Here is a 22,594-nt window from a genome sequence, read left to right as displayed (position 1 = left end):
TCCCCTTTTTTCTTTTACAAAAATCGGATTTAGGCTACTGCTTTTACAGATTTACCCAGCATTGAAGTTAGGAAGAGTCACCAATGATTTTCTCTCGGATAAACGTCTTGGCCGAAAATACAATTAAACGACTTATAAAAGCCTATAAAAGGGAAACTATGTTAATAATCCTCGATGTAATTTAGAAACGGTTGGACGTCGAACGGAGTTTAATATCTATAATGGACAACTTTATTCACTCACCTTTAACTCAGATGTACAGAAATATGAAGATTTTTGTTTTATTTTTCGTCCCGTTACTCGTGGATGATGGTGAGTATAGATTTAAGTTTTACTTTCACTTTACAAACTTCAATGAAATAAAATATAAGAAATTATGATGATTGCCGAATTAATGTTAATTAAGATCTGTTTTTGGAGATTAAAGTAAAAGAAAATGTCTTGGTGGTTTAGTTTGGAGAAAGAAAAACGCCCAGACTAATGTGTTTGTATTACTGGGAGAGAGTGGGGCACAACCAACGCTTTTTGACTTTCTCAGTTTGTGTAAATTTACTTAGGGTTCAGAGTATTTATTTTTCCAACATTAATTTCACACATGTCGTGTACAATTATGTGGTTTTGTTTTATTAATACAGTGTATACTTATTAATACAGACTGTCTGATTAACTGGGTCCCATGTACCTTTGCAGCTGATTTAACTGTAAAAATTTCATTATGTAAAAATATTAAAATCAATCAGTTGTATGATAGGGGATGGTTGTAAAAATTTTCATTCTGTAAAAATACTAAAATCAATCAGTTGTATGATAGGGGATGGTTGTAACACTTTTTCAAGAAGTGTTACACCCCATCCCTGTCAGTCACTGTTTAGCTAGCTGTATTAGCATACTGGATTGAAATTAGCAGGGGAAAACTGCATCACAAGATTGCCCAAGAAACTACATTTTAATATAATATAAGTAAACTATTTTACCTTCAATAGTTTAGATACTATAGACAAAAAATAGTCTTGGTCAAAAAATTTACTTTCTTACCTCAAAATCAGTTTTGTTTCTCTATAAATTCAGAATGTGTCGGTTTCCAGACTTGACAACCATCATGCGGTATCAGGGAGGAAGTAGGTAAATACTGAAATGATTACATGACTCCTATCTTATCCCTAATGGTGTTGTTACAACTCGCCCCGTGTTACAACCATACCCGGTCTCCCTACCCCGTAAGTATGGAAGTGACGTGTGACAACATGCCCCATCGGTGGAGCACATTGTACACAACCATATGACAGATTACAATATTATCTGATCTAATAAAAAAATTATATATAAGACAAACTAAAATATATTCTCAATAAAATACAATTAACTTTTTCATATAAAATAATGGAATTTTAATAATTAAAAATAAAATAGTTTGACATGCAACGAACATGCCGGAAAACACAGCTATAGGCTACAACATTCAAAACATAATAATAATAAATAATTTCTGAACATTGACTGTCTTTATTCACCTTTTTCTCATGTTTTCTCAATAGAACTCATCACCTTTTTCTCATGTTTTCTCAATAGAATTCATCAAAGTATAGAATAGCATAGTTCTAATATGGGCTCATTGTAACGCAGTGTGACAACATGCCCCAGCTGCACAACTGATTTAAACCCTGCTAGTGTCTTCTGCTAGTTAGCGAACCATTTCAACTGTTAAATAACATGTTGGAGATTAAAATAATATCAGATTTGTCTAATTTAAAATAAACACCAAAAATAGAGATGAAAAATTAACACAAATAAAAAAAATTACTTTTGGTTAATAAATGTTCAGTGATATCATCCAAAGATTTCTGAATTTTGGCGCAATTTTTTTCTCTATATATAGTGTTGATATGGCAACAAGTACATTTTCGTCATGCATGTGTGGAAGTATTTAAAGCAAGTGTGTTACAACTAGCCCCGCATTAGGTTGTGCCCCGCTCTCCCGCGGGATTGGTACTATTTTTTTTTAACCAACAAAAATGCAAAGATTATATTTCTAATAACAAAGCATTTTTTATATGTATGATATACAAATGCTTGATTTCTTATGGAATTACTTTTGTGCCAATAATAATGAACGTAACTTTTCAAGAAACTGATGAAAATATAAATTGAAACTGAAAAAAATATCTTTGAAACTGAAAAAGAATAAATCGCGGGCACATTTTTTTACTTCGTTCTTAATACACAGAATGTTTTGCTAACTATTTCTCATATTTCGTTCGCTGATCTGAACTTACAAATGCGCTTCCAGAGTTTTCAGTTATGCTTCTGATGTTTTCGTTTACGCTCCCTGAGTTTTCGTTCGCAATTCTGACACATATCTCTCGTTTGGGCGGGGCTAGTAGCAGTGTGTTCTCATTTGCTACTGAGTTTTTGATTGACAGCTTCGTCACCTGGAAGTGAAGGCGTCAGTGTTGTGTTTACATGTTTGAATGTGAGCGTCTGTAAGAGCAGTTTTCTATTTCATTTTACTGATATTAAGTTTGTATCTGTATTTATTTGCTGGTACACAATATTGTTGAGATGATTTCTTATAGAAGGAATTGTAGTCTACAGACGAATGATATCATTAACATTAACGTTAGTCATCGTCACTATCAGGATACTGGATACTCGTGGTAAGTCTTTTTTTAAATATTTTTTTTATACAATACTAATACTATCTATAATACAGTACTTGCTTTTTAAGGTGGTGAGGCATTTTAGAGCTCAGTGAGCCCATATCATTATACAGTGTTGTCTTGATTCAACTGTTAGCCCAATCATTACATGACTTGTTTATCTACATACGATTATATCTTTGATTAGATCATAGTTGCTTCGATTAGATAATATTCCCCCCAGCCACCCCAAACAACATTGGGCTACAGTACTGTACAGTATCTGTACTGTGTAGCCTACAGTACAAAAAGTACTGTATCAGACAATGACCGATGCCATTGGACCAGAGCGCTGTCAATCACTGCCTGATTCAACTTTGGCAATGTAAAGCCTTTTTACCATGCCAATAAAGCTATTTAAACCTGAATTTCTCAATTTGTGATGCAGAGTTTTTGAACTCAGACCACAGACCACGTCTCTGTTCATGATATATAAACACACAATTATTTTGAAGTATCACCCTGGTCACAATATTTATTCTGATTACTTTTGTGTGATAAAGATGACTGATAAAGCTATTATATGTAGCTAGTATGAGTAACAAAATGTTTTTTCTGTGTCCATATTTGACTAATAATAATGCAAAAATGTTCACTTCAAATTAACATTTCTGAGAAAAATGTTTAATCTTTAATACTCTTTAATAATAAATGTATGTCCAAATTCAAAACTTAATACATGCAAGTAATTATGACTGAAAACATCCAGCAACTAGGGAATACACAGCCATGTATACAGTATATGTTTATATATAGGGCTATAACAGCCATCTACTGGTTACACAACAGTATTACACATTTTTATTAAACATTTATATAATTTGTTTGAAATAAATATTTTAAGTCTTCAACTTGTTACTGTATGTGGGAGTTCAAATCAGTGTGTATTGATTATAATATGTTTCCTTTCTCATTTTCCAGGGAGTTGAGCAACTTTTCCATAAACAAAATTCTCATGCTGACACAGAGGATGGAGTGATAGTACCAGAGATACACTGTCCACATCAGACAATAATCTTACTTTGTTCAGACACATCACATTTGAATGACTGGGATCTTGATCTTCAGACACCTGATTTATTTTGTTTTTATAAAATAGCAAATATTTTAATTTCCTCTAGATCAAAACAAACACCGTTCACAAGTACACAAGAGGTTGCACTTGATTTATATTAGTTTATGCTGATCATGGATTAGCATACCAACAGCATATGAATGTTAAGGGGATAGTTCACCCAAATATACAATTCTCACTTATTTTACTCACCCTCATGCTGTCCCAGATGCATTTTACTTTCTTTCTACGGATAAACACGAATTAAGATTTAAAGGAAAGTAATCCATCTCTGCGAGTCCTAAAGATGCTTTAAAAACCACACACAGTGACCGTGATGTCCATGCGACCTCAGTGGATGAATCAATGCCTTCTGGAGTGAAACAATAGGCTAGACAAGAAAAATACTAATAATGTAAACCGTTTAAAACTATTAAAACTCACTTCCGACCAACTGTCATATGTACATGAATTACAATCCCCTTGTATTATATGGACTCACAGAGATGGATTATTTCCTTAAAAATCTTTGTTTATGTTTATGTGAAGAAAGAAAGTCATATACATCTGGGATGGCATGAAGTGAGTAAATGATGAGAGAATTCTCATTTTTTGGGCGGACTATCCTTGTACCCACCCAGTCACTGCTTTGTTACTTTTACTATAACAGGAACTGTTCAAAGGATCATAGCATCATTTAAAATGTATATGAATTTTAAATATGTATTCTATATTTGTAATTGTGCATTTTGTATAGTAATGTATATCATGATAATACTGTGCATTACATGTATAGTATGCAGGTAATGTTTGTGGATTCTGGTCTTTCCTGTCACAACATTATTGCATCCAAGACTTTCACTTTGATACTTGTGTATATGCCGTATTGACAATAAAGAATGTACATTTATTTGAATTCATATTTTTAATTACTTTCATTTAACTGGTTGTATAAGTCACAATTGAAACTGTTGATGATTGTTAAAATTTTAATTTACAATTTTAAATGTTAGAAGATAATATTAACTAAATTAAATAACTAAATAAAATGATCAGCATGATAAAAAACATTCTTTGTGTGACGTAATGAAATGCCCTTTGAGGTCTGTATCATTTGACAACAGGCCATGATTTTAATTTTTATATTGTTTAAATTCCTCTTATGTAAGTGATCATTAATGTTGATGGTGTAAATGCATATGCTGACAATGAGTGATGTGATGGACATGGTTGCCAACCTTGATTACCTGGTTGAAGTTAAACTTTCTTCTTGACGGCTGAATATATCACACACTATGCTAGTATTATTTTTAAATTGTAACAGCTCAACCTAACCAGAGCCTAACATGCAAAAGAATCATTAGGAATAAACAAATATTCTCCGAAAACATTGGACACTATACAATATTTTCAGTATTATACAGTAGGCCGATTTTAATGTACCATTACACCTGAATAGTGAATAGACTCAATAGATCTCTTGCGCTCCTAAATGCTTCTGTCGACAAAGTAGTAGCAGCAGGTAAATACAGATAAAATTAAAAAACAAACATAACTTAATGTCAGTAAAGTTAAATAGAAAGCTGCGCTTACAGACGCTCACATTCATACATGTAAAAACAACAATGACGTCTTCACTTCCGAGTCACGAAGCTGTCAATCAAAAACTCAGTAGCCAATGAGAACACACTGCTACTAGCCCCGCCCCGACGAGAGATATGTGTCAGAATTGCGAACGAAAACTCAGGGAGCGTAAACGAAAACTTCAGAAGCATAACTGAAAACTCTGGAAGCGCATTTGTAAGTTCAGATCAGCGAACGAAATATGAGAAATAGTTAGCAAAACATTATGTGTATTAAGAACGAAGTAAAAAAATGTGCCGGCGATTTATTCTTTTCAGTTTCAAAGATATTTTTTTCAGTTTCAATTTATATTTTCGTCAGTTTCTTGAAAAGTTGCGTTCATTATTATTGGCACAAAAGTAATTCCATAATTTCTGTGCTAATGTCACTATTGCATTTATGTTACTCAGTTAAAGGATAATTCTGGTATTTAGCACTTTGAGTCTATTTTCTAGTGTGTTTTGGATGAACTAGAGTGGACACAGAAATTTTGACGATGGGTGAGGTCCTGTCTCGACTTTTTGACTTTTTTTAGAATCGCCTCTGACCGCTTCAGAGTGGGTGTCTATGAGCATACTCAAACATGTCCTTAAAACAACCCTTAACGTTCGTTTTCAAAACTGTGCAACTCACCGAGTTGTTAGTGGTGTTCGTTGATGTTCCAAAACGAGTAGCGTAGCGAACTACAGTTTCTGTCGTGTTTTATTTGGCATTTTGTAAAATCGCATTGATTTCTGTTGGAGGACTCATTGCTGGTTGATATTACTGCGCTAACGCAGTGTGCTAACGCTTCAGACTCAAATATCGAGCGAAAGTTTATACACGGTTGTGAGGTATGTGAGAAATCATACATTGCGCCGATACATTTATTTTTAATCATCAACAAACACCACTAACCACTCGGTGAGTTGCACAATTTTGAAAACGAACGTTAAGGGTTCACTGTAAAAAAATTCCCCGTTAATTTACAGTAGGCTAAATTACAGGCAGCTAGATTTACCTGTAGAATTATGTTATTTTACAGTGGACCTGCTGTAATCTGAAACAACAGTTTATTACTGTAAAAATTTCCCCGTTAATTTACAGTAAACTACAGACAGCTAGATTTACCTGTAGAATTCTGTAATCTGAAACAACAGTTTATTACTGTAAAAAATACTACAGTACTGTGCTGTACAAAATATAGGCTGCACAGTATAATACTGTCAGGTGTTCAGCTGCCATTATATTGTTAATTAGTGTTCCTGCTGTAATCTTCATAAACTGTGTATTACTCAGACTGTAAAAAAATAGGTATTACTATAAAGAATATTAAAGTACTGTAAAATGTGATCTTTACATTGTAACAGTACTAGAATCTGACAATTAAAAAAAGGTGCATTTAAAAATAAAAAAAAAACACTGAAAATTGCTTGCAAACAAATGGCTCAAACAAAAGATGACCTTAAAACATGCTTTTATTAAAGCTAATGAGATATCAAATCTTCAATGAATTACATAGTTGCACAGCACAATGCTCTGACTTCACCTGATTAAATGAAGCCCCACTCAAAGTCTGAGGTTTTTTAAGAGGGTGGCCACATGCAAATTCACAGTGGTTGCCTTTCTCTGGAGAAGCTTCCTCGTCTTCTTGGACACCATCTTTTTTCTGGCTAGCTTTTGTTCCTCTCTCGGAGTTCACACCAACAAAGCGTCTACAATGTAATTACAGAGAAATATAATGCACTATATTAGGTGAGACAAGTAAAGATTAATTGCACTTTAGACATACAAAAACCAGTTAAATTCAAAATATAAATATTCTAGGTTGTTGCCATTATGGTAGTATTTGCATCATGTTTAGTTTTTGATCTGAGGCATTGGGTTTAGGGTAAAAAGTCAATATAGGAACAAGAGAAAGTCACCAATTTAACATTCCTGAAAAGAGCTGATAAGAGGGACTAAATGTCCAAACAACATTTAGGACTAGCAGAGGATTTACCTTTGAACAAACTCCAATGTCCTTCTTGGTACTGCAAATTAAAGACATAGGTAGTTGGCAAAAACTGCAGCAAGGCCAGTGATGAAGGTCTGTTGGATGCCTACACAGATGACGTTGTTTTCCACACTGATCCTCTGACGTTGACGTTGACGTTTGATCCGTTGACGTTGTTTTCCACACTGATCCAACCTCCTACAGTGACTTCATCACCAGCAACTGATTCAGACAACAAATATAGTTTAGTTAATGTCCCGAAACAGTATTAAATATGGGTATGAGTGCTCTATCCATGCATTTTGAAAGTACTGGCTAAAACACACAATATTAAATTGAGCAATATATTTTTTCTCTATTTACACAGAGTATCATAAGATATACTGCTGCAAATCAATACTTTCCCAATGACCTGGGAAGGCTAAAACAAACCAAAAAGTTACACCTAAGAGAAAAACAAAACAAGTTAAAGGGTTAGTTCACCCAAACATTAAAATTATTATCCCATACTTTACTCACCCCCAAGCCATCCTAGGTCTATATGACTTTTTTTTTTTTAACACAGATTGTGTTTGGCTGAAAGAAGAAAGACATATAGACCTAGGACGGCTTGAAGGTGAGTAAAGTATGGGATAATTTAAATTTTTGGGTGAACTAACCCTTTAATGAGATTAATACAGAAAAAAAGAATAGTAAAAGTGTTGCATAAAACAGAGGCAAACAGTTAACTTATAGGCTAACTGTTAGCCTCATTGATTTAGTACACATTTCTATAAATCCTAAAATAAATGGTAAAATAAAGCTTTAAGTGGGCCGGTACGCGCCGGTACTCAGTACCGCCACTTCCAAATATAGCTCTTGAGTGACCGCCACCTCTCCGTTCGCACAGAACGTGCTTTTAGCGTAGCCTACGGTGGTGCCGCTAAGGGGGGAAAAGTTAGGACGATTCTAAGGGCCCACACACTTTTGGGGCCCCCAGAGATCGATTTTATTAATGGAATGGGTGGGGTAGGGGGCCCAACCTCATATTCTTTCATAGGGCCCAACATTTCTAGCCGCGCCCCTGAGCCTACCGGTACACTCATTTGCACATCTGTTTTAATCCTTTGGCTGCGCTGCCGCTTTTCAGAGCGCCCTTCACAATGCACGCTTCCTAATTCGTCCCACCGAGAGCAGAGACTACATTACCCATACACCCTTGAGTTTTACAAGTGAAAAGAGCATGCGTCGCTTTTGCCGCTGTCAGTTGCTACGTTTACATGGACACAATCGGAATGAAATCAATACGATTGATGAATCTGAACAAGGTGTTTACATGAATGATAAATAAAGTAATTGGGTTGATGTGCGCGTTTATATGTCACCAGTTTCAAATCGGATCTGTTTTTTTGACATGCGCAAACTGCACGAATATACAGAGTTTCCCGCTGTTCGCGCAAAAATATTCTCCTCTATTGGTTCTTTATTGGTTTTAAACAGCAGACGTAATATTAATTCGTCTCTGGTCATAATTTAGAGCATATTAACCGTTTTGCCGTGCTGATCACGAAGTAAAAATGCCCCTCCCCGCGGCCAAAACCAGGCGTCTGTGGATGAGAATCCACAACAAGGACTGGTGGGACGTTGTCCTGCTTCACTTCACATACGCGCGAGTAAAATAAGAATTTTAGAATGACGGGAAGCTTATTAATATGACACTTTATTCAACAGGAAAAACAGCTCGTTCCGCGCGTTATACTCATGTTTATTTATCGTCATTGCACATGTGCAGTCCTTTCAGTTTCGGTTTTCAATCAAGTGTTTACATGTTCTCTCGATCGGATTACATAAGGGATAAACCACCCCTTTCAATCCGATCGAAATGTCATTCGGATCGAGCTCAATCGGATCGATTAAGGTGTTTACGTGAGGGTTTTTTAGTCCGATCGAGCCGTCAATCCGATTATAAGTGTCCATGTGTCAATCATGGTGTCAACTCAACGTGGTCTGGAGAGGGTGTGTGAAACCGGTAAAGAAATGAATGAACCATAGCAAGACTCATGTTTATGTTCTACTGTTCTATGGTTATTATGTTATTATGTTTTATAATTTATTTTATGTTGCCTACATTTTGTTCAAAATGTTTTCAATACCCTTTCGCACATTTTATTTATGTTCAGTAGCTCTTTCTAGCTCAAGCAAATCCACAATTAAATTATTTTTAATAACGCCGTCTGTTGACTGTAAATATATATATATATATATATATATATATATATATATATAAAACCTAAAAAAAAAAAATATATATATATATATATAAAACCTAAAAAAAAAAAATATATATATATATATAAATATATATATATATATATAAAACCCCTTCAATAGGCTATAGATATATAATCCAACCCGATCTCACGGCAATTCGTACGAATTCTACGAGATGGCTAATTCGTACGACCTCACTCGTACGAATTAGTAAGATTTTTGCTAAATCGTACATATTTTACGAGTTGCCCAATTTGTATGAATTCGTACAAATGACCTACCCCTGACCCCGCCCCTAAACCTACCCATCACGTGAGTTTAGACAAATTGTACGAAGTCGTACGAGTGAGGTCGTACTAATTAGTACGAATTAGCCACTTTTAAATCACTCGTACGAATTGGTCATGAGATGGCGTTGCAACATCATCCTTTACTCACCCTCATGTCGCTCCAACTCAAAAAGAGGATGTTAGACACAAAATCCACACCAAGGTTCCATAAATGAAGAGTGAATAGAATAGAAAACAGCAAGGTCCATGATAAAATATTCAGTTTATATCTGCATTTAAGAAACTGTCTCGGTTTGTTTTTCAGGTGTGTTTGGTGATGATCCACTGAAGACATTATCAGTGATGGAGGGAGATTCTGTTACTCTACAAACTGATGTCACTGAAATCCAGAAAGCTGATCTGATACTGTGGACGTTTGGACCTGAGAGAACTCGTATAGCTCAGTTCAACAGACAGGTCAATAAGCTCTCATTATATGATGATGTTCTTGATGGGAGATTCAGAGACAGACTGAAGCTGGATCCTCAGACTGGATCTCTGACCATCTCAAACACGACCACTGAACATACTGGAGATTATGGATTTTTACAGATCATTGGTGGAAAAGAGGTCCCGCCCAAGAAATACAATATTATTGTTTACGGTGAGTCATTCAATTGCGAAACATTTAATTTCACTGCATTGAACTATTTTGTATTTGCCACATTTATATGAACATATCAAACTGTAGGATTACGAGTGTTGTTTTTATAATATTCTCTCATGTTTTCCAGCTCGTCTGCCTGTTCCTGTCATCAGCAGTAACTCTTCACACTGTTCTTCATCATCATCATCATCATCATGTTCATTTGTGTGTTCATCAGTGTGTAATGTGAGTCATGTGACTCTCTCCTGGTACAGAGGAATCAGTGTATTGTCCAGCATCAGTGTGTGTGTTCTCAGCATCAGACTCTCTCTACCTCTGGAGGTGGAATATCAGGATAAAAACACCTACAGCTGTGTGCTGAACAATCCCATCAGCAACCAGACCACACATCTGGACATCAACACACTCTGTCACACATGTGCAGGTACGACAACGGTCCATTTACTCACAGAGATGTTCTCAGATTCGGTTACAATATTGACACTGTCTCTTTCCATGATAGCAGCAGGTTTGTCTGCAGGTGAAATAGCGCTGGTGTGTGTTGGTGTTGGTGCTCTGGCTGCAGTTTTGTGTGGTATTTACTGTTGCCATCAACACAAGACATCTAAACAAGCAGATCTAGAGGGTATGTGTTATCATCAGCTAATTTCACAAAATAAATATTTGAGTTTTATTAAAAGGTTGAATTTACTAATACTTCATTCTTTAAATTAAGTCATTGTTTTTATACAGGACATCCTGGAGCTGAACTTACTGCTACTTTAACTAATGGTAAGATACAATTTAAATAGTGATGCACAGAAATATTGCCAGCCCAAAAAGTTTCAAATGAAACAGCAAAAAAATAATTTTTGGTTTCGGCCAGAATGGTTTTAGAGGGCTGAAAAGATTGACCGAAACAGTGACGTTAAATGAACAATGACTGGCCTAAAAAAAATTTGTAATAAAAAATTATAATGTTAGTAAAGTTTTTGCACACAAATAAACAAATATATATGCAGAAAAATGACTAGTAGCTTATTAGCATGCATATTACTAGAATATATATTGGCTGTTTATTAGTACTTATAAAGCACAAATTATTGCCTTATTCTGCATGACCATATTCTACATCCCTTAATCCTAACCAATACCGAAACTTAACACTTACTAACTATTAGTTAGCAGGAATTAGGAGTTTACTGAGGCAAAAGTCGTTAATAGTGAGAATAAGAACCTAATCTAATGTGAGACCAAATGATTCATTTTTAAGTCGCGGCTTGTTTAAGGCTTGTCAGTAAATGGACACGTGTTGAATCCACATGTACCAGATGTGGCCCGGATCTGGGCCGACACTACTGTTTATTGCTGTCTGGGTGGGATCTTCTGAAGTCTATATGGAGATGCAAACAAGTTGTTTAAACTGGACGCATCAAAGCGAATGTTCTTTCACTCTTTTATTTGTCCTGTTGACTCAAACGTGTGGAGTTTCATCCGAAACTGAACGCACATCTGTATACTGTATCAGTCTAGACACCATCCGTTGTTATAATGGGTCTTTATTTGTTTTATTAACGATGCTCAGATGCAGTGTAGGCACATATTATTTTAATTAAATGTTAAATGGATAGTACACCCAAAAATGAAATTTACCCCATGATTTACTCACCCTGAAGCCATCCAAGGTGTATATAACATTCTTCTTTCAGACTAATATCAGAGTTACATTAAAAAATGCCCTGGCTCTTCCAAGCTTTATAATGGGAGTCAATGGGTATATTTTTTTGGAAGTCCATCAAAGCGCATCCATCCATCATAAAAGTGCTCCACACGGCTCTGCGGGGGTTAATAAAGGCCTTCTGAAGTGAAGCGATGCATTAGTGTAAGAAAAATATCCATATTCAAAACTTAATCGACTAAAATAACTAGCTTCCGGCAGACGGTCTACGCAAGTCGATTTACACGAATAGAGTAACACTTGATGTATGACTTAGATGTAGGAGTAGCGTAAGCTTTGACGCCTCTTGCGGCTCAAACAAACAGGGCTGGGCAACCGTATTCGGCATTACCTTGTGCGTCAAGTTCAAGTGTTACTCTTTTGGTGTAAGTCAGCTTGCGTAAGCCATATGCCGGAAGCTAGTTATTTTGGTCCATAAAGTTTTAAACATGGGTATTTTTCTTACACAAACGAATCGGTAAATTTAATTTTTGCATGAACTATCCCTTTAAGAGACTGAACGCCAGTGGGCGGGGCCTATGGTGTTATGATGTAGCTTATAACTACTTGTTGATGTCCAGCTCTGGAGGCGGACATATGCAAATGTATTTTCTCGTGTTACATCATGGATCCCGAAGTCTCATGGTTTGCTGGACAAGATCTCAGGTACACACAGTGTCACAGTTTGATTCCTGTCTGAGAAACTCTTTCTGTTTGTTCTCCAGGTCAATTTGTTGAGAGAGATGAAATCAAGTCATTATTAGCGATGATAGGAGAACCTGTGACGCTACAAACTGATATCACTGAAATACAGGAAAATCAGCTGATACTATGGAAGTTTGCTGACTCCAAAGAATACAATCGCGCTGAATTTACTGTCATCGCTAAATTGGATAAAACACATGATGAGGAATACTTATATAATGAAGAAAGATTCAAAGACCGTTTGAAACTGGACCACAACAGCGGATCTCTCACCATCACTAACATCACACCTCAACTCTATGGACATTATAAACTCCACATCAGCAGCGAGAGACAGAAGATCTCAAAGACATTCAATGTTGTTACTCATGTGAGTTGGTTGAGTCTTTTAAAGTCATAATTGTCTTACTGAAGTCTGTAACTGATCAACTATTTATGGCAAGTGAATGTGAAGGAATCTACAGACCCCCTAAAGGGACACGTGAATAGAAAAATTTGTGATGGGAGAAAAAAAACATTTTTCCAATCTTTTGCGTTCCCTCGCAAAAACTGTTGTGAGGCAGTGTTTCAGAAAAAAGCGATTATTCGATCGCATAATTTAAAGGGATAGTTCACCCACAAATAAATTCTGTCAGTATTTACTCACCCTCATGTTGTTCAACCCCGTAAGACTTTCGTTCATCTTCGGAACACAAATTAAGATATTTTTTATTAAATGTGAGGGCTGTATCACTCCTCCAAGGGATTGAAACTTGACAGCCCAAAAAAGTCATTCAAGCCCAAAAAAAGTCATTAAAGACATCGTTAAAATAGTCCAGGGGCCGTATTCACAAAGAATTTTATCTTACCACTAGGAGTGCTCCTAAATCGCACTAAAATATTTTAGCTAGGAGTTTTCTCTTAAAAGTTATTCACAACGCCTTTCAGACCTACTCTTAGTAAAGAAAAATGACAACTCCTAAACTAAGAGTGAGTCTTCGTTGCTATGGATGACGTCATTACTCATGCACGAGCTTGACTGAAGTGACCACCTTGATTGGCTGATGATTGTAACGCGGGAATGATTCCAAACACCTCCCCTATGATGATGAGTGACAGGTGACAGGTCTGAGAATGCGTGCGCTACACAAGTAGTGCGAAAGACGGAAGATGATGAATAACTGAATAAATAGCCTAAATGAATAAAGAGTAAGGAAAAACAAATAGCCTAGTAGCCTAATGAAACATATGGATTGATGCAATATCTTTGCAACATTATTGAATTAATCTGTCACTATGCCTCTGCCTACGTTTGCAAAGAGAAGAACATTTTAATTTGATTCACAATGAAATGTTACAATTAGTTTACATGCAGTGAGTAGTTTTGGTTGTTGTTGGTGGCGTTGTTGCATCCCTAGTTATGCCTACAATGCAAAATTGTTCCCTCGTGATTGGAAGCTCCTGTAGCCGCCGCATACGCATTTCAAAACATCGCAACGTGAAATGCCACAAAAAGCGGTTTGTGAATAGGTCTTAGTGAGTTAGGAGTCCTCTCGACTTCTTTTAAGCTGTCCCAGACTTAGGTGCTACTTTTAGGGCTAAAATGCTTCGTGAATTACTCTTAGTCAAAAAAATTAGGAGTCCTAAAGTTACGAGTGACACGCCCATTATTTTTAGGAGTTGCTCCTAAATTCGCCAGTTAGGAGCTACTTTTAGCCTTAAAATGTGTTGTGAATACGGCCCCAGGTGACTACAGTGGCTCAATCTTAAGTTTATCAAGCGACGAGAATACTTTTTGAGTGCAAAAAAACAAACAAAAATAACAACTTTATTCAAGTAGGGCCTATTCATTTCCACCTCTGTCGGCCTCGAGATTTCACTTAGTAGCTATAATTTCGTAATGCTTCTGGTTGAACGTCACACGCATCACACCCGACCAGCACATGACTAGCGTCGGCCAATAGTGAGGCTACGTGTGACGTATAACACATATGCTCTAGCTGTTACACTACGCGAAATCTCAAGGCCGACAGAGGTGGAAATTAACACTTGAATAAAGTCGTTATTTTTGTGTGTTTTTTTGCGCTCAAAAAGTATTCTCGTCGCTTGATAAACTTAAGATTGAGCCACTGTAGCCATTTGGACTTTTAACGATGTCTCTAATGACTTTTTTGGGCTGTCAGGTTTCAATCCCTCAGAAGCCTATGGAGGAGTGATCCAGCTCTCAGATTTAATCACAAATATCTTAATTTGTGTTCCGAAGATGAACGAAAGTCTTACGGGGTTGGAACAACATGAGGGTGAGTAATTACTGACAGAATTTTCATTTTTGGGTGAACTATCCCTTTAATGCATAATCAGCCAAAGTCGCATTTATGCGGGGGCATTTTGTGTCATAGTGTTTGAACTTGGACTAAAATTTAAAGAAATGCGTTCAGTGATTTAACTCAAGGAGTTCAGTAAAGTTGGCAATATATTCACATCAAACTTCACGGATTAATAGGCTATTTGTGAGCTAAAAGTTGTTAAAACACAAATGACAGGTCTATTTACAATCATAGTAACGTAGACAACGAGCTGCAACCCAATTTTCCTCAAAACGAGCTTTATAATATAAATTGGTCTATAAGCGGCTGAGAGACAGAATAAGGGTCAGTCTGCAAAGTGCAAAACCATTAAAACGTCATTAAATTAAATGTTACACACTGTAGTGTCACCAAATGTAGTCTCCCACTGGTCATACTACAACACTTAGATTAAAAAAATGCTTTTGAACATTTTATATTATGAAAAATACTTAACTTCACTGCAAGTTAACGCACCAAATTCAGTTCACACATCACTGCTCTCATGCTGGTTATGACACTTAGTTTGGCAAGTAGCACATAAAAAATAAGTAGGCCTTTTCTTTACACAAATTATATTGGTACGCAGATAACATAATAGTTACAACCATAGCTTTTGCATGATACTTGCTTACTGAATTTGATGGCATTACTCTGTATAACAGTGATTTACAGATATTGAATATTTTGAAATTATTGATTTTGTTTCATAATAAATAATCATATAAAGTATGCATTTGAATCAAACTAAGTGTTGTAGTATAACCAGCAGGAGAGCAGTGATGTGAACTGATTTTGGTGACAGTACAGTGTGTCACAGTGAAGTTATTGAATATTTTTTTACAATATAAAATGTGCAGAAGTGTTTGGGTTTTGCACTTTGCAGACGGACCCTTATTCTGACTTGACTCTCAGCCGCTTATATAATTTATATTATAAAGCTCGTTTTGAGGAAAATTGGGTTGCAGCTCGTTGTTACTATGATTGTTAATATAGCCTACCTGTGTCATTTGTGTTTTAACAGCTTTTAGCTCATGAATATAGCCTTTACTGAACTCCTTGAGTTAAATCACTGACCGCATTTCTTTATATGAGTCCAAGTTCAAACACTATGACACGCTCCCTAACGTACAGAGCTCTGAAACACTGACAGCGGGACATTAAACAGGACGTGTTTGTCTGATATCACAACAGTTTTTGCGAGGGAACGCAAATATATTGGCGAGGGAACTCTTGGATATTTTCATCTATCCTAATTTTTTTCCACCTCCATGTCCCTTTAGAGGCTCTGTAGAAACCATCTTTTTGAAATCAAGAGACAGATGATGATTAGATTAACAGAAACATCAATTCAAAACACTTTCCTTGTTTTTACCTTCGATTCTTTGTTTTCTAACAGGTTCAAATAAAAAGAGCGCTAAAAAGAGAGCGCAAAACCCAGAGGAGACTAACCTGTCCAATTTAAGAGGACCATAAACACTGGAATATTATCCACATTTGAATTCCAAGAAACATATTTCTATTTTTACAACCATCTAAAATCCTAAGTGACAAAATAAGTAAAGTTGAGCATGCAAAACAAGCCGACTTAAGACTGTACGTTTTGACACTTATTCGTCAGGAGACGGTTGCTGTAACCAACAGTATTTTAAAACCGCTGCACTATTATCACACTCGTATATGAAAAGACAAGATGAAGTGCCTCCTTGAGTCACTGCCATGTTTGCTGTGTGTAACAACAACAACAGGGATTATCCATGATTATTTGTTTATTTTTTACATTTTATGCAGTTTTTCTCTGCAAACTCAAGGTGCCCTGCAGGGAAACATTCAAAAAAGTATTTGCTTTTTTCACTAGCCTATATAATTAGCAAATACCTGTAGGTAGGCTGTTTAGTTTTCAGTCACTTTTTTTCGGATACAATGATCTTGATGATGTTTTTTGGGGGGATTGTTTTCCATCAAATCAATCTTTGGGAAGAAAATATATTATGGTGACAACTTGTTTTGGATAAACAAATCAACTGCTGTTGTTTAATGTTTTAATGCTTTTTATATGTAGGCTATATTTGTAAAAAAAAAAAATTCTAATAGGCTATATACACATTTAAAAAAAATTATTTGTACAAATTTATTGTCATGCTACATATATATTTTTAAAAATATATATAGATATTAAAACATTTATTTTTTACAAATGAACTTTTTTTCTTTCTTAAAATTTTTCATTAAATATATTTTTTAAAGAAATATGTGAAGGTTGTTTGTATGATAATACAGAGCCCCTAAAGAGAAATGGTGAAGGAAAATGTTGATCCCCAACAGAACCGGAAGACAATACAATGCTGAATAAAGTCGTAGTTTTTGTTATTTTTGGAACAAAATGTATTTCCGATGCTTCAAAACATTCTAACTAACCCACTGATGTCACATGGTCTACTTTGATGATGTCTTTATTTCCTTTCTGGACAAGGACAGTATACCGTACATACATTTTCAATGGAGGGACAGAAAGCTCTCGGACTAAATCTAAAATATCTTAAACTGTGTTCTGAAGATGAACGGAGGTCTTACGGGCTTGGAGCGACATGAGGGTGAGTCATTAATGACATCATTTTCATTTTTGGGTGAACTAACCCTTTAATGTTAAGCAAGAGGTGTTACGGTCCAGTCTGCCATTATTTAACAAGTTATGGTGTGCATAATGGGACATCCTGCATTGTTTTTATTAGTTTTTACGTTTTACTCAGTCACGTTGACAAAAGTCTCTGCCATATTTGTTCTACTTTGTGTAACAAACAAAAAAAAGGGATGCTCCAAATCTCCAATTTTTTTTTTTTACATGTTAGGCTATGCATTTTGTCCTGCATACTCAAGGTGCCTTGGAAGGGCAACATACATAAAACAATTTGCGCTTTTCACTATATAATTACAGGAGCAAATAGTAGGCAGTTTAGTTTTTATTTAAAAAAAAAAATCCCAATAATAACGTTTTGGGATCATAAATTATAAATAATAATCTGACGAAATAAAATAGATGTAATATTTACAGGTTTGGACAGGGGAAAAGGGAGAACCCGTTTTCTTACCGTTTTGTCTGCATGCAATTTATGGATACAACTTTGGTAGAAAACTGTTGGCTTTCAATCAGTTTGGGGTTGCCAGTATGGGACTAGTTCACCACAGATGTCCGGTTAGAGACATGAAGCAGCAGAAAGTTTTCTATTTCTAGCTTTATTTTCTCCACAACAAATCCATAAAGCTTCAATAAAGGCTTAGCACATACATGCAGATGAGTATAGTCAAGATGCCATGATTTTGGGTGCGGTCTAAAATAAAACATAAAATATAATCAATATAACAAACAATTCAATAACAAGATAAATACATACAATGAGATGTAGCAGAAATGCTTCCATGAAACATAAGTAACATCATGTGAATACGTGAACAAAATCAAATCCCTACTTCTGTGAAGTATCCTTAAACAAGGAGCAGACAAATAATATCAAACCAACAAATACATTTCATCAAACAGTTACCATGACTTGAAATACATAAATGGTCTTACTTGTATAATATACGCACACATCAAATGGCAAGAAAGCACAGAGTCTTTTTGCTACATTCACCACATGCAGAGCTATTCACTACAAATGCCAATCAATGCCACCTGCTGGAGATGGGCGGAGCCTAGTGTCTTCAGGTTGATGCTTTGCAGGTTGCTACAATCAGCCAATGTCAGAGCAAGTCTCCAATACAAATACAATAGGCCTTTTTAACAACTTGTGTTTACATGTTTAAGGTAACACAAGATAAATGTTTAACAAGTGTAATATCATAGTATACAGGAACAAACTGGATTTGTGTACATTTGTGTTTTATTTTTTGACTGATGTCTGTGACGAGTAAGAACACTATTTTACCGCCACTTGAAGTTAAACAAAGACTTTGCATCTACAAGATGGTTACAACTTGCTGCTGAAAAAAAGTAAAATGCAGTTCATCCTGTTTATATGTTTGAAAAAATAAAATTTTACTTTTTTTTTGTACAAATTTGTAAATTGCATTTTATTTTCATTCCTATAGCTATATTTTTTTTACAGCGATAAAACATTTATTTATGCAAAGTGGTGAATATTTCTTTCCAATTTGTCATTATTTGTTTGGTCATTCTTATGTGCAAATATCACACATTTTTAAAGAAATACTGTTTTTTCTATAATAATACGGAGCCCCTAAAAAAGTGGTGGAAAAAGTATGTGTTGATGCTTTTGTGTTCTCTTGCAAATGTTTTTCGTTCCCCTGAGAAACTTTGCACTTGCTCGCAAAAAAACACACATATTTGATAATGCGCTGCTAAACTGCAAATCGAATTTGATTGTCCTTTAAAAGTTACATTTTCACGCATAGTGGTCACTACAGTGGACAGCTATTTAAAAAGCATTTTTCTTGAATTTGCAAGGGTTTTGATGGCAAAGTTGCACAACAATCTCTTCAGTGGACCCTGGTGCATCATCCTATACATTGCAACCAAGTTGTAAGCCATTGTGTTTTGATTTTTCCCCCTCCAAACCAAGATGGCCAATGGTCAGTCAGACATGCCAAGTTGCTCCGGAATATCCACCCATTCCTTCTATCCTAGGAGACTCTTGCAGGTAAAAAAAATATAGCAGCATCAAGCAATATCTAATGAGTCATATCACAGTTAACATTTCCAAGTTTTGATTTTAGATTGGGAGAAAAATCTGATTAATCACCTGTCCAGTATAGTGGACCTCATGCATCAATGGCTATATTTCAGATACAATTCATACTCAAACTGTGAATATTGTTTTAAAAAATACTTAATCTGCATTGACTTTTTTTGACTATAAATAAATGTATTTTTATAATTAGAATGTCATTTTCATTGACATCGAAAAAAGTTATGTAATTACATAATTTATGTGACTTGTAATGCATTGCTTTACTCATTTCATCAAAAAAGTAATCTAATTACGTAATGCATTACCTCTTAGATCAAAAAGTAATCTGATTAGGTAATGAATGTTGCGTTTAATGCATTTATTTACTCGTAACATCAAAAAGTAATCTGATTATGTAATGTATGTTATTGTAATGCATTTCTTTACTCGTAACATCAAAAAGTAATCTGATTGCGTAATGCATATTACTTGTAATTAATTACTTGTTAGATCAAAAAGTAATCTGATTACGTAATACACATTACTTGTAATTAATTACTTGTTAGATCAAAAAGTAATCTGATTAGGTAATGCATGTTACTTGTAACAAATTACTTTACTTGTAACATCAAAAAAGTCATCTGAATGCGTTATGCCTGCCCCAAAACTGCTCATTTCAGATGAGATTTAAAAATACGTATCGCTAGGTTTTCTCAGAGGAGGGCTATGCTAGAAATGTGTCCATCTTGAACATAATCAGAATTATCAGCTAATGGTACACTGGAGGGAGCATCTGAGCGGTTTCCACAGTTGTACCTTGACAGAAAATTCTGATGGAATCACGTCCTCATGTTCTGATATCAAACATACACGAAGTCCAACTTGTATGAAGGTCAATTCCCTTTGCAATATTTCGGATTTATATATATTTTTTTATATATTTGATAGTTTTCACATGATTTGATATAATTGTATTGATTAGTTTGTTAAATACACATACTTTATGTGTTTGATTACTGTATTATGTTTAATATAGTATCTCTTCAGTTTAAACCATAAATGCATGCTGTCCACTCAAGTGGACATCTGAAAATCTCTTTGAAAATTTTGTTTAAAAAAAAATCAAATCAAATCTTGTTTTTCATGCCCTAAGAGCAATAAAAACACATAGGAAAAAATCCTGACTGAGGTTTTCATAATTCATGCATCAAAGGGTTAAAAAAAAAAATCAGTCTTCCATTTATGTTAAATAAAGAATTAAAATAGATCACAGGACATTTCCAGGCAATGTCATGTATCTACTGACGAGGTTCACCCCTGCTTAGCTTCCATAAACTTGCATGAATAATATAGTAAATAGGCTGTGGAAAAGCGGCACCTTCCACGAGGACTTTACTGTTGTTATCCTTCAGTCGCTTCTATGGTGTGCATAAAGGGATACCCTGTGTTGTGTTTATTAGTTTGCATTTTACTCACACCACAGCAATTTGAAACAGTTTCATTAAAACAGGTAATTCAAGTTTACGGGATATCTACACCGTCATTCTCCTTTAATATCTTAGTATCTTCCTGACACTTGACTCTGCCAATTTCCCTCGAAACGCAGATTTAGCCTGGGCAAGGCAGCACCATTAAGAGTATTTCAAAAATAGTCCCTCTATTTCTGTGAAGTCGGTTAGATATAAAAATATGAGTTAGAGTATAAGCAACATTTATAATCTCAAGAGAAGCCTAATTCTACTCGATCGTCGATCTGGGATTTCATGTAGGCTACCGATTCATAAAACATAAACAATATAATATATCAGTGTTTATTACAGAGGTGTTTAAAAAAATATATGTTTAGATGTGGGCGTTAGGCTACAGAAGGTCATCAGCATGTGCTTGACGTAGCCTATAGCTTACGATTTTTTAAAATATAGGCTATATATAAATTAAGCTACTTGATATGATATAGCTATTGATATATTGATCAATATAATATAGCCTACTTGATATATTGATATGACTTTCATTTATAATTAAAAACCTCAATAAAACTTCACATTAGTGTCTGTTTATAATAAACCCACTTAAAGGTACAAAATGTAGGAATTTTCGCCACCAGGGGTCGCTATATTCCATATTAAGCATAATGGTGCGTTCCCGTGCTATGGTTTTATGGTAAATACCAAAAGCCGACGTGGAAAATGCACATGAACACCCCCTCATGTGGTACTTTCCACTGGGCAACTCCTAGGCCGTTTCTCAATATGCGTTCTTGTCTGTACTTGTGTTCTTGTGGACTTGTGAAACGTCATCAGTCGCTGCCCAAGTACTGTCTCAATACACAAGTTTGCATTTTGGCAAGAACGGTTAAAAATCCCGGAAGTGTTCTTGACACGCCCATTTTACCGAGGATGCATCGGTTGGTAACTCGTGTGAACTTGACGGCAGAAATATCCCAGCATTCATTTCGGCATTCAAGGAAGGAGCTGGGAGCAGAAAGGCAGAACAACTGTAAGTCGTTTTTCTACAATTTCGTATGCTATTTCATCACTAAATTCACTTCTGAGAACATTTGATGCGAGAAATCTACTGTGTAGATTTCAAATATTGCCATTTTTACGAAAATTTATGGCGAATCGAAAATATGGTCAAACATTTT

General features: G+C 35.4%; 1 protein-coding gene and 1 long non-coding RNA gene across 5 annotated transcripts; both read left to right on the top strand.

The window, feature by feature from the left end:
• The first annotated feature begins 25 nt into the window (after positions 1-25).
• Positions 26-17,509, top strand: LOC143735207 (uncharacterized). Of its 4 annotated transcripts, none has more exons than XM_077225285.1 (7): positions 26-312; positions 10,193-10,531; positions 10,662-10,958; positions 11,040-11,159; positions 11,267-11,305; positions 12,956-13,305; positions 15,098-15,310. In XM_077225285.1, the coding sequence occupies exons 1-7, from the start codon at positions 222-224 to the stop codon at positions 15,128-15,130; spliced, it is 1,269 nt and encodes a 422-aa protein (XP_077081400.1). In that variant the 5' UTR covers positions 26-221; the 3' UTR covers positions 15,131-15,310. The 4 variants fall into 4 exon arrangements, with proteins under 4 accessions (XP_077081400.1, XP_077081398.1, XP_077081397.1 ...); XM_077225283.1 differs by lacking the exon at positions 15,098-15,310 and adding an exon at positions 16,659-17,509 and having other exon boundaries at positions 28-312; XM_077225282.1 differs by lacking the exon at positions 15,098-15,310 and adding an exon at positions 16,659-17,297 and having other exon boundaries at positions 31-312; positions 11,037-11,159.
• LOC143735381 (uncharacterized) lies at positions 2,421-4,666 on the top strand. The gene is made up of 2 exons (XR_013203145.1): positions 2,421-2,654; positions 3,618-4,666. It is a non-coding gene; the product is annotated as an uncharacterized LOC143735381 (long non-coding RNA).
• Positions 17,510-22,594: the final 5,085 nt, after the last annotated feature.

The sequence above is a fragment of the Siphateles boraxobius genome, unplaced genomic scaffold, assembly GCF_051911475.1.
Source record: "Siphateles boraxobius isolate OS27281-9 unplaced genomic scaffold, OSU_SipBor_1 13, whole genome shotgun sequence".
NCBI lineage: Eukaryota > Metazoa > Chordata > Actinopteri > Cypriniformes > Leuciscidae > Siphateles > Siphateles boraxobius.
This window is presented reverse-complemented; position numbering and strand designations above follow the sequence as displayed.